An 11965-nucleotide genomic window follows, 5' to 3' on the forward strand; every position below is an offset into this window, starting at 1 on the left:
TTAATAAATGTTCATGGATAAAAAGGGAATAAATATAACAAACTAGAAGATAAAATTTTAAAAAAGCTACTTCAAGTAGCGTATCAAAAAACACTAGAAATTATTAAAAAAAATTATTTATTTAAACATTTCTAACTAGTACAAAAAGTTATAAGTTAGTTGAAATATCTGGTCAAACACACTTATAGTGTATCTGGCTATTCTCTAAAAGACAAGCTTAATAAAACTAGTTGTTCAAGTAGATGATAAGTGTAAAATGACAAAAAATAATAAAATCATAATTTATTTTAAAAGAGTAATCAAGAAGTTTGATAAATAAATTAAGGATAAAAATAAAAGAAAATTAAAAAGCTAAAGATTATGCTCGACAAGACATTTCATGTAGGTTGTAGTTTTTTTTTAACTAAATGAAAAACTTGTTTGCCTATTCAATAAACATGTTTTTTTAGTAGCTTCTAATTTTTTTTAAACCTTTTTTGAAATATTATTTTTAAAATGGTAGCTTATAACTTATAACTTATTATTTTTTTCTTCCTTTTTATCTTTAATATATTTATCAAATTTCTTGATTATTTTATTTAAATAAATCATAATTTTATTATTTTTTTCATTTTATATATTTTTAGCTACTCCAATAATTAGTTTCATTAAATATTTATAATTTAATTACTAGTTTTCCTCTTGGAGCTAACTTTTCAACTTCTAGTTAACTCTTTAGCTATTTTTGTCAAAACAGTCATAAACTATTTTTTTTTAAATGTTACTTTAAAAACTACTAAATAATTATTAAAAAAAACTTATTTACCAAATGATTAAACAAATTTTTTAAATAATAAAAAATAAAAAATTAACTGAAATGTCATTTTAAATATAATTTAAGATTAATTTTCTTCTAAGTGAAAACACTTAAAAGTGAATTAGCCCTTCTCCACCAAGTTTTCTCCAACACACAGGTTAAACTATTTGTCTAAAAAAATTGGAACTCACTATGACTTAGACTTCACTTGTTGGTTTCTCTTTATTTTTTCTTTTCTTTCAAAAATACACTTTTTATACACTATTCTTACAACTAATAACAATCTTCTTTACCAAAATACCCTGTTTTATTTTTTTCTTCTATAAATTAAATTTAAGTTTTTTTAATCTGTAAAAGAAAATAGTTTTTTTTATAAAATATGTCAATAACTAAAGATAATCTTATATTATAATTTAATCTGTTCATTACAAATTTAAAAATATACTATTTATATATCCAAAAAAATTGTTTTATAAAAAAATATTTATCTCATAAATGTATAAACTAAAATAATGAATAATTAGTAATTATTAATTAGTAATTAGTAATTAATAATAAATGATTAATAATATTAATATGATTGCTGAGTACCTGCGGTGCAAATTAGCTGAGTGAGCTAGGAAAGGACTAACATGAGCGGATAGACAATGTCACTCACAAGTCACAACATAAACCAAAACCACTGTTCTCTTTCTCTCCCCAAAAATTATACGGTGGGTTTGAACTTTGAACTGTGAAGGGCGAAATCATGCACAGTGCCTTGCAGTTACAGGTTCTCCAATTCACTTCTTCCTTCAATTTTCACTTTGCATTTCGCTATCTTGCTCAATTCATGACCATAAGTTTTTCCAATTGCTTCAATTTTATACCAAATCTCTTACCCATTTTTAGGGTTTTTGAGAATCTCAATGGACACTACCGCTGCACGTGATTGAGCAGAAGAATTAGCCTCCTGCTCCAACTTGCATTGCCGTTTGAAATCTTCAATCTTCCTTTTTCCTTTTTATTTTTTACTTTCATGTAATGGGTAGTGTTGAAATCCCCAATTGGCTGAAAGGGTTGCCCCTGGCTCCGGAATTTCGCCCTACAGACACTGAATTTGCTGACCCAATTGCTTATATTTCGAAGATTGAGAAGGAAGCTGCCAACTTTGGGATTTGTAAGATTATACCACCGTTGCCCAAACCTTCAAAAAAATATGTTTTTTCCAATCTGAATAGGTCACTCTTGAAGTGCCCTGATTTGGGTCCAGATAATAGTTCATTAGGTGTTTGTAATTCATCGAAAACCGGTTATGGGGATGGTAGTAGTGACGGGGTGTCGCGAGCCGTGTTTACTACAAGGCATCAAGAACTGGGGCGGAGTCAGAATGTGAAAAAAGCCAAAGGGACAGTTCAGAATCCACTGTCAGGTGTTCATAAGCAAGTATGGCAAAGTGGGGAGGTTTATACTCTGGAACAGTTTGAGTCTAAATCGAAGTCTTTTGCGAAAAGTGTGCTAGGTTCAGTGAAGGATGTTTCTCCTCTGGTTATAGAGTCTCTGTTTTGGAAGGCAACTTTAGAGAAGCCTATATATGTGGAGTATGCCAATGACGTTCCTGGGTCTGCTTTTGAAGAGTCCAAGGGCCAATTTCATTATAGTCATAGAAGGCAAAGGAAAAAGACTTATTATAAGAGTAGGTTAGATAGCTCTGATTGTAAACAAACTGAAATGGGTTGCGTAAGAGATACCCAAACTGATGAGACTAAGGTTGCTTCTGTCCAAAGTCATGCAGGCACTTGTTTACAGATGAACAAATCAGCTACTACTGTGTCAACATTTTCATCAAATGATGATTCACAATCTTCTAAGGAAAAGAGTTCAGATGCCAGCAATGAAGTGCAAGGCACTGCTGGTTGGAAGCTTTCAAACAGTCCTTGGAACTTGCAAGTTATTGCACGCTCATCTGGCTCACTGACACGTTTTATGCCGGATGATATTCCTGGCGTCACGTCACCTATGGTATACATTGGTATGCTTTTCAGTTGGTTTGCTTGGCATGTAGAGGATCACGAGCTTCACAGCATGAATTTTCTTCACACTGGCTCATCAAAGACCTGGTATGCTGTTCCTGGTGATTATGCCTTTGCTTTTGAGGAAGTCATTCGCACTGAGGGTTATAGTGGTAACATTGATCACTTAGGTATGTGAATGCTTTGACTATTACCTGATTATGTTTGATCTATATATTTGGCATGGCATATTAAGAAAAGTGTGTAGTGATTCATAGTGTCAAATTTTCTTATATTTGCTAGTCAATGGGTCATCTTATTGACTCATTTCTTTTTCCTTTTAGTTGATCCATTTTATTCTTAAGGTGGTTGACTGCTATAACTTCCACAGTGCATTTGTAACTCAAGTACAGTTTCTTTTCTTGCCAGCTGCTTTGAAACTTTTAGGTGAGAAAACAACTCTTTTATCACCTGAGGTAATTGTTGCATCTGGGATTCCTTGTTTCAGGTCAGTTGATTAACATATTTTGATATTCTTTTATGTTATGAATATCTCATGATGTTAAATTATTTGCTTAAGGTTGTTGCTGGCATTTCTGCCGAATCTCCTATTCTCTTTCTTGAACTTCAAACTTATGTATGCGCTGTCTTTCCTTTCTAGGTTAACTCAGCACCCTGGTGAATTTGTTGTAACTTTTCCAAGAGCTTATCATGTAGGATTCAGCCATGGTAATTGTTTTGAAGTTTATGTACATTCCTAATATTAGCGGAAAACTGGTGTTGTAGGTGTTTAGTCTATGATTGATGGATTGATTGTACACGTCTTTCTGCAATTTGTGCTATAGAGATCTGTTTGACATGTGATACATGAAGAATTTACATGCATATTGAAGACTACAATTAAAAATGCCAGTGTTTCATAAAATGTTTTATCGGTTGAATTTTAGAATATCAATATATACCCTGGTGCTTGATAAGTAGAATAATGAATATGATGAGCAATGAATTATGATTGGTTGGTGATTATAAAATTAATTAGTTAAAGCTGGTGTGTGCCCAATATTTTTTGATGAGCAATGAATTCTGATATTTTTCACTACAGGGACAAGTGAAACATATCAGACATCTTCTACATATGCTTTTATGGTTAACTATGAACTATGATACTGGTACAATACAGGGATATTACATTTCTTTAAAATTAGGATACAATATGACAAGATATGGGATGGCAGATAAAACATTAATATCTTCTCAAAAGCCACCCCATATTATGTGACTAAAGATAAAACGTGGTACTCTGTTGCTTCTTTTGGATATCCCACTTTTTTTTGGCTAAATAGTGCTACCTTCTTATAACTATCTACTGCTAATATATATAATTAATATAGTATTTTAAAGAATCTAATTTGATGAGATAAACTTAAGAAACTGTGTAGGATATCTGGAGAGAAAGATAGAAGAGGATACTGAAAAAAGTGCAGTTTTTGTGCTCAAAGTTGGGCATTCGGAGGGTTTATGGCTTATTCACTGCATAAAAATTGTTTGCTTGTTCTGTTTCTCGTTAGTCTTTACTCTTTATAATTCTCCACTGGATTTATTTTCTCCACTTCTTTTCTTGGCTTGGAACTTATTACGAGGAACCATTGGAACCACATAGTGGTTAATTTTAAATTTTAATCATGGCTTCGATAGTAAAAGAAAAACCTCTTATCTGCCCATGGGATCTTAGAAACACTCTACTTTTTTTATCCACCCTATACTGTCTTGGTAGGTCTCTTTCTCTTAAATTGCCAACTTAATCTTTATTTTATATATCATTTGGGGAAATCAAGGTTTTAACTGTGGGGAAGCTGCTAACTTTGGAACCCCACAATGGCTTAGAGTAGCTAAGGAAGCTGCAGTGCGCAGAGCTGCAATGAACTATCTTCCCATGCTTTCCCATCAGCAACTGCTTTACTTACTGAGCATGTCTTTTATTTCAAGGTAAGCTAAGCTTCCATCACTGCTTATATACATAGATACTATACTTCTGTATGGAGACTATATTGTCATTTCAATCAATAATTACCTCTTGTTTCCTTTCAATTATATCTCACTTACCCATAAAAGCTGGTGATGATTAGTTTTAACTTATAACTATTTGTGATTGCCATCGGTGTTTTTTAATTAATTATTGCACTACTAGTTTAATGACATGAATGGATGGTAATATTATAAGTCCTTTGCTGTTACCATAACCGTATCCAAATTTCAAAATAGAGATGTTTGAGGCTTTATCAGCTTATGGGCCTGTTTGTTACAGCTTTTCTTGTAAAAGAATAACTTTTTTTTTAATTATAATTTTAGTTTTTCATTCATTTGTTTCAATTTATTAAAATAATCAAAAGTTGAAAAGAGTCTAAAATTTGATTAAAATCAAAGGCTCTTTTGAACAGCTTCTCATAATAAAATCAGTTTTTTTAAGTGATTTTTATGATTGTAAACAAACACAAATTAGCTTTTTTTGTGGAACTCTAAAAAATAGTCACTAGATTATTTTATATCAGAATCATTTTTTTAATAATCTGTAACAGACTGGCCCTATGTTTAACGTTAATATAAAACACAATTTTGAGAGATATTTTAGATTAAAAGTGTAATATATATTTGGTTCAGTTTGATCTTGAAGTGGAATCTTTTTGTTGTCTTTTAGGTTGTATATAGATGTAGATATAGATCCATCTCCATTTCTTGTTTTTCTATCACATAGATTGTTCTAACATTCATAGGCATTATTGCAATTTGCAACATGCATTTTGATTTTATCTAGGTTTCAAATGTGTTACATATTTTTTATTACTCCTGATGATATGTTCATTTGATAGAGTGCCAAGAACACTATTACCTGGCGTGCATAGTTCTCGTCTAAGAGACCGTCAGAAAGAAGAGAGGGAGTTTTTAGTAAAACAGGCTTTTATAGAAGACATGCTGCAGGAAAACAAGCTGCTATCCATTCTTCTTGGAAAGGAAGCAACTAAAAAAGCTGTTTTATGGAATGCTGATTTGCTGCCTGATTCCAGCAAAGATTTTCAGTTGCCTGATTTAACTTCTACTACTGGAACCTCTATGGCAGATATGTCAAATATTATTTCTGCAGAAAAGAGTAGTCATTATCTTCTTGATGAAATGAGTTTGTATATGGAGAATTTGACCAATTTAGATCTTGGTGGTGATGATCTTCCATGTCACTTCCAAACTGATTCAGGAGCATTGGCTTGTGTTGGTTGTGGAATCCTTGGTTTTCCATTTATGACTGTGATACAACCAACCAAGAAATTGATAATGGAACTTCTTCCTGATAATCATCATCTAGTTCAAGTTTCCTCTCCGGACTCTACTGCTTGCGTTAATAGTTCCATCTCAAGTAATGCCTTCATACTTTTTCATATTGTCTATATTTATATTTATTCTTTATCACATTTTCATTTGTAGGTTTTTATGCCTTTTTTGTGTTTAGTGGTAAAATTGAACTTGCCAACTACTATGGATGTGGGTAGGTAGAAAAGTTATAACTTCTAGAGTTATTATGATGCTGCTGCTGGTATCTAAATTCAGATCTTGTAAATTCCTGGATCTGAACAGAATATTAATACTATTGAGGAAATCAATTGTGTCGTGGATCTCTTACAGCTTGCTAGACACCTTATTTCTATCATTCCTGCACTTTTTCTTTAGTGGTATTTGATATGTGGCTATAATTTTGATATATTGAATTGGTTCTTCTATGTAATAAGGAACCAAAATACCAAATTACTTTAACCAAAATGTTTTTTTATCCTCTTGCATTTGCTGGAAATTCGGCATACTCCTTATCTCATGATTAGGTGAAAATTAATGGAAAATGATTATATCAACTATGTACCATTTTGGTTTGCATTTTCCTTTTTTATTTATGATATTACGGAAGCTGACATGATGACCAAAACATATTTGATAAAAATGTAGGTTGAACTTTTTGAGGTAGTCCTTTACTTTGCCAATCAGATGACACTTAATGTTGAAATGAGTTACTATGTGATCTGTTCTTCAGGGGATCTTTCTGTTTCTGAACTCTCATCAGTAAAGGAGTTGCCAGATCAATCATTAAACAAGTGCAATAAATGTTGGAACACCTCCAGTAAGTTTTTGAGGCCTCGGATTTTCTGCCTGGAGCATGCTGTTCAAATATCTGAGATGTTGCAGAGCAAAGGTGGAGCCAATGTGCTTATAATATGCCATTCAGGTTAGTTTGCAGATTGAAAATATGTTTGCATTATCATTCTGTAAAAGTTGGGTAAAATCAAATATCTAATTTTGCAAGAGATGTATGATTTTCTACTTCAATTTAGTAAGGAAAACTTGTGGCTCTTGGATATAACAATCTGACCTAAGTTTCAGCTATATAGGGTTTGTTGAAGTATCTTGGAATATCTTACATCTTGGATGATATTTTAGAAGTGGTTTCCATATTTCATGATTTGCTTTCTAATTTAATTAGGATATAATTCTGGTATTATAACATAAATGAAGGCTAATGTTTTTTTTTTATTGTATCACATCTTAGCACATCAAATTAATATAGATTAGTTGGTCCCAATTTTCTCATTTTCTTCTTTCCCTAGCTAAACCCTAAACATGAGTAAACCCTCGAATTATTCCTCAAAATTATATGACTTGGGCATTTTAGTCCCTGAGGTTTTACAACCCTCTGTTAATCTCTGAATTTACAAAAATGATACCATTCTCCATAACCTGTCTCATCACTTTATTGCTGTCGAGTTCCTAAAATCTGGAACTCTTTTCTTTGGTATATTCTGTTTTTCAATTGCCGGCTTTCACCATTTTGTTGGCCATAACAAATTTTGGTCCTCCCTATCCCTCTTTGATTTGTGTTTAATTTCTCATTGCTCCACCCACCCCACTGCTCTGGTATAGCATTTTTGGGGGCGACTGGACCGCCGCCGCTATCCACTATTGACTGCTATAAGAAAGACATTGAAGGAAGTTGTTAAGAGAATTCTCATGGTGAATAATAATATCTTTGAAGATTTAGTCTTTAATTGAGCTGAATGTTCTGTGATCCATGTAGCTTACCTCACATAGTGGGATTAGACTTTTGTTGTTGATGTTGTTTCCTTGTTTTATTAGGATTAGGATTACAAGTATAAATGATCTTATTTATTATAAATAACAGTTTGTTATATTTTCTGATAAAAAAATATAAATAAGAAATAATGCTGTTATTTTGTATCACATTGAATCAATGTCAAGTTCAGATTATTCATTCTCAAGTGTCTCCTCTCCATTCCCTGCATAAACAATATACTTTCTGCAGGGTCTAATAGAGATGGAATCCATGTGGACAAGTCAGCTGTTGATCAATATATAGTTTGTGTTGCAATCCATGTTTATATCAATTTGCTATCAGTTATAGGAATGCAAGCATAAATCTGTATTTTAAATATTTAATATATTTATTTTCTTATACTTTTCTGCATTTTTGTAGACTATCAGAAAATAAAGGCACATGCCAGGGCAGTTGCGGAAGAGATACATAGTGCTTTTGATTATAATGAGGTTCCATTAGATACTGCATCCCCAGAAAATTTGACTCTTATAGATCTGGCAATTGATGGTGAAGAACATGATGAATGTGAAGACTGGACATCTAAACTAGGCATTAACCTACGAAATTGTGTCCATGCAAGAAATAACTCTCCATCTAAACAAGTTCCTTGGATACTAGGGACACTGTTATATGATCAATGTCTTGCTTCAAAATCTTTAGCTTTAAATTGGCAGTCACGGAGATCTCGATCAAAAAGGTCAAGTTGTTTAGCTCAGACTAAACCATGTGACAACATTGAGAGAAAGGAGGATCAGTTGTATGGAAGAATAGATGATTTCCCTGCTGAAAAGAAGCTACTTCAATATTCAAGAAGGAAGTTCAAGTCAAAGCAAAGGTGCTTCCCTGTTGCAAGCATGGTCTGTGAATTCCAAGAGAAGTCCAAAAATTTGTCAGCTACTTTGAGTGGGGATCATAATAATTGTGTTTCTAAAACTGAGCTTGAAACTGAGAATTTCAGGATTGATTGTTCATTGTTGTGTGTCTCTGCTTCTGCTGAAATGTCTCCAATGCATCCTGAAATCCAGATTGCTGAAGTGCCTGCTAGCACGAGATTAAATGATGCTAAGTCACAACCTTCCAATTCCATTCCTGATCGTACTTTAATGATTGAAGAAGTTGGAGCAGAGATTGAGAAGCAAAACATGCAGGAATCAGATGTAGACAGAAATAATGATTTAACACTCCGTCATTCTAAGATGCATTGCAATTCCAGTGTCTCAGAAATATGTGGCAAGGAGGGCCAAGATTGTCTGGACAAAAAATGTTCTAGCTCACTTACAAACACAACAGATAGACATATTGAAATGATTAGAAATTCTGAAATTACAGAAGCAGTTATCATTGATAGCAAGTGTGATAGCTTAACTTTGAATGGTGAAGGGCATCAAGAATATCAGTCTACCTGCAAAAGCAACAATGTGGAAGCGGCTTTATCACCTGCTTCATTGGTAAATCATTCTACACTGGCATCTGTGGTTGGAAGTTTCGAAAGTCCAAATAATAATTATACTGCAGAAAAAATTAGCAGTCTTATTTTCCTAGAAAAGGCAACTGAGGAAGAAATTGATTCTTTAAGTGAAAGGGACAAGGAACCTCTAATTGATGACAGACAAATTAGTGAACATACTCCAAAAGAAGTTTGTGAAGTTCGAAGAGAGCTTTATGCTTCTGCAGACTTGCATAGTACCGTAGTCTTGGATAGTGAGATGCAACATGAAACTCAGGGTGGAAAAGATAGCAGAAAGGAAATAAATCAGTCCACTCATGTTTCAGCAATTACAAGAGGGGAATATGCTGAAGGGTTGAATGATGAAGTGATTCCAAAGTCTGTGGAGCAGTGTCAGTTTGAAAATATGAATAAAATTACCATGGAACCTGTTTCTAGCTATGTTGCAAAAGGTGAAAATAAATGTGTAACTTCATCAGAATTAGGAGGTTCTGAAGTATTAGTGGAAACTTGTCCTAAAGAAGACTCTTGTATTCAATTGATTTCAGATAAAGAAAAAGAAACGGAAATCCACTCAGTGAGTAGAATTGATGAGGAATTTTGCTCTGGCACTGATACATCAATAGATGACTCTTCATCAATCCAGGAATGTTCTAAAATTGAGCAAGAGAGCTGTGTTACAGAAAACATAAATGGAATCAAAACCAATTTGTCACAAGATAATAGGGAGCTGGAAAGCTGCGAGTTCAGTACAGCAGTTCCCAGATCAAATGCTGGGAAGAATAGAAAGAGAAAAGTGAAACATACAACGAAGAACAAATCCAATTGTGACAACTTTATTAGAAGTCCGTGTGAGGGGCTGAGGCCAAGAGCTGGGAAGATTGCCGCTGACAAAAGTGGGGTGGAAATCAACCAAGTTGACAAGGAAAATCAGGTGGCTAAAAGGGCAAGGAGATCTTCTGAAGCTTTGGTTCCTCGCAAAAATAAAAAGGATGATGTTAAAAAGCCCCATAAGTGTGACCTTGATGGTTGCCGGATGAGTTTCAAGACTAAAGCTGAGTTACAATTGCATAAACGAAACCTTTGCCCACATGAGGGGTGTGGTAAGAAGTTCAGCTCCCACAAATATGCTTTACTTCACCAGCGTGTTCATAATGATGATAGGCCCCTTAAGTGCCCATGGAAAGGTTGTTCCATGTCATTCAAGTGGGCTTGGGCAAGGACAGAGCATATGCGCGTACATACTGGGGAGAAGCCTTATCACTGCAAGGTCGAGGGATGTGGCCTTTCTTTCAGGTTTGTATCAGATTTTAGCAGGCACAGACGGAAAACAGGGCACCATGTGAAACCTCCTGCTTGAGATGATATAATATTCATTTAACTTTTTATTCTTGCAACATGTGCATATTTGCAGTTAGATTGGTAAAAGTGAGGCATAGAGTCATGTCTGACCATAAGCATTCTGGTTAGTTGTAAAGTTAGGATAGAGTGGTTGTTTTGTAGGTTCTCAATATCCAATTCATTCGAAGGCAGTTAGAGTTGGTAACTTCAGAGAGTTTTGATCTTTTTCTCTTACTAGAATTCAGATCTAGCAACAGCCTCTAAAGTGGGGAAAACTCTCCTTAAGGAAGCTGCATCATGTTGGTTGGTCATGCCTATGATAGCTTTTGTTGATTGCCTGTACTTATGGTTCTTTTGAAGCAGTTGATAGGACCTTGATCTTTCAGGATATATAATTGTTCATTATGGCTGTATATCACTTTGGATTAACATTTTTTGTTGTTAAGGGGGACAAGGAAGTTGAGAGTAAAAACAAGGTATGTGCTCTCAATGATTCTATGTACTTTACCCTCTTGACTAGTAAATTCAGTGGTTAAACATTCGGTTGACTCTGCATATTTTAACTGGTTGTCTACCCTTTTCCGGTGTTTTTTTTTCAAGGTAGTTTGATTTGATTTGTTTTCCAATTTTATCCTATGCAATTTTCACCAAAATGTGTCAATTAATAAAATCCACTCCTATCGGTATATATGTAAATTGCTTAGCTAGATATTTTTTCTTGGGTCAGAATTTTTAACTAAATAAGTTAGCATATTGTTTGATTCTTGGATAGATGAGTTTTTATCATTTTATCCCATTCAACCTTTAATGGTTACTTTGGCAAAAATTCTGATTAATTTTTCTGGCTGCGTATATTTATGAATATGCAAATTAGGACTTGTGTTATTGTATCATTAAATTGTTAATAAAAATGATCAATTTATTCCTACTTTTAATTCGTGTACTGCAATCTTTTTTCATTTAAATTGTGAATATATTCATGTCAAATTTTTACTTACAAAGTTGACGGAAGATAAATGATTATGTAGACAGATGGTTAGACAACCAACGAGTAACATGTATTGGCACGGTCCAAATAGGTTGGTGGGCATAAACAAAGAGAAAGGCTTATGAGTTGTTATTTATTTTTACATTTTGGAGTTGCCTCTCTCATCTGCTAAATGCTAAACCAATGGGGTTGTCATTGTTTGGATTTATGAAAATTAGATCAAATATATTTTAAAATTATTTGTATTGGATTT

The 11965-nt window shown here is 33.5% G+C and overlaps 1 protein-coding gene across 2 annotated transcripts; it reads left to right on the top strand.

Moving 5' to 3' along the window:
• The first annotated feature begins 1457 nt into the window (after positions 1–1457).
• On the top strand, positions 1458–11263 carry LOC100819845 (probable lysine-specific demethylase ELF6). Of its 2 annotated transcripts, XM_041013378.1 has the most exons (8): positions 1458–1568; positions 1688–2978; positions 3217–3295; positions 3449–3516; positions 4623–4773; positions 5655–6193; positions 6860–7051; positions 8315–11263. In XM_041013378.1, the coding sequence occupies exons 2-8, from the start codon at positions 1820–1822 to the stop codon at positions 10741–10743; spliced, it is 4617 nt and encodes a 1538-aa protein (XP_040869312.1). In that variant the 5' UTR covers positions 1458–1568; positions 1688–1819; the 3' UTR covers positions 10744–11263. The 2 variants fall into 2 exon arrangements, with proteins under 2 accessions (XP_040869312.1, XP_040869311.1); XM_041013377.1 differs by having other exon boundaries at positions 1485–2978.
• Positions 11264–11965: the final 702 nt, after the last annotated feature.

Source organism: Glycine max, chromosome 20 (assembly GCF_000004515.6).
Source record: "Glycine max cultivar Williams 82 chromosome 20, Glycine_max_v4.0, whole genome shotgun sequence".
In the NCBI taxonomy this organism is placed as follows: domain Eukaryota; kingdom Viridiplantae; phylum Streptophyta; class Magnoliopsida; order Fabales; family Fabaceae; genus Glycine; species Glycine max.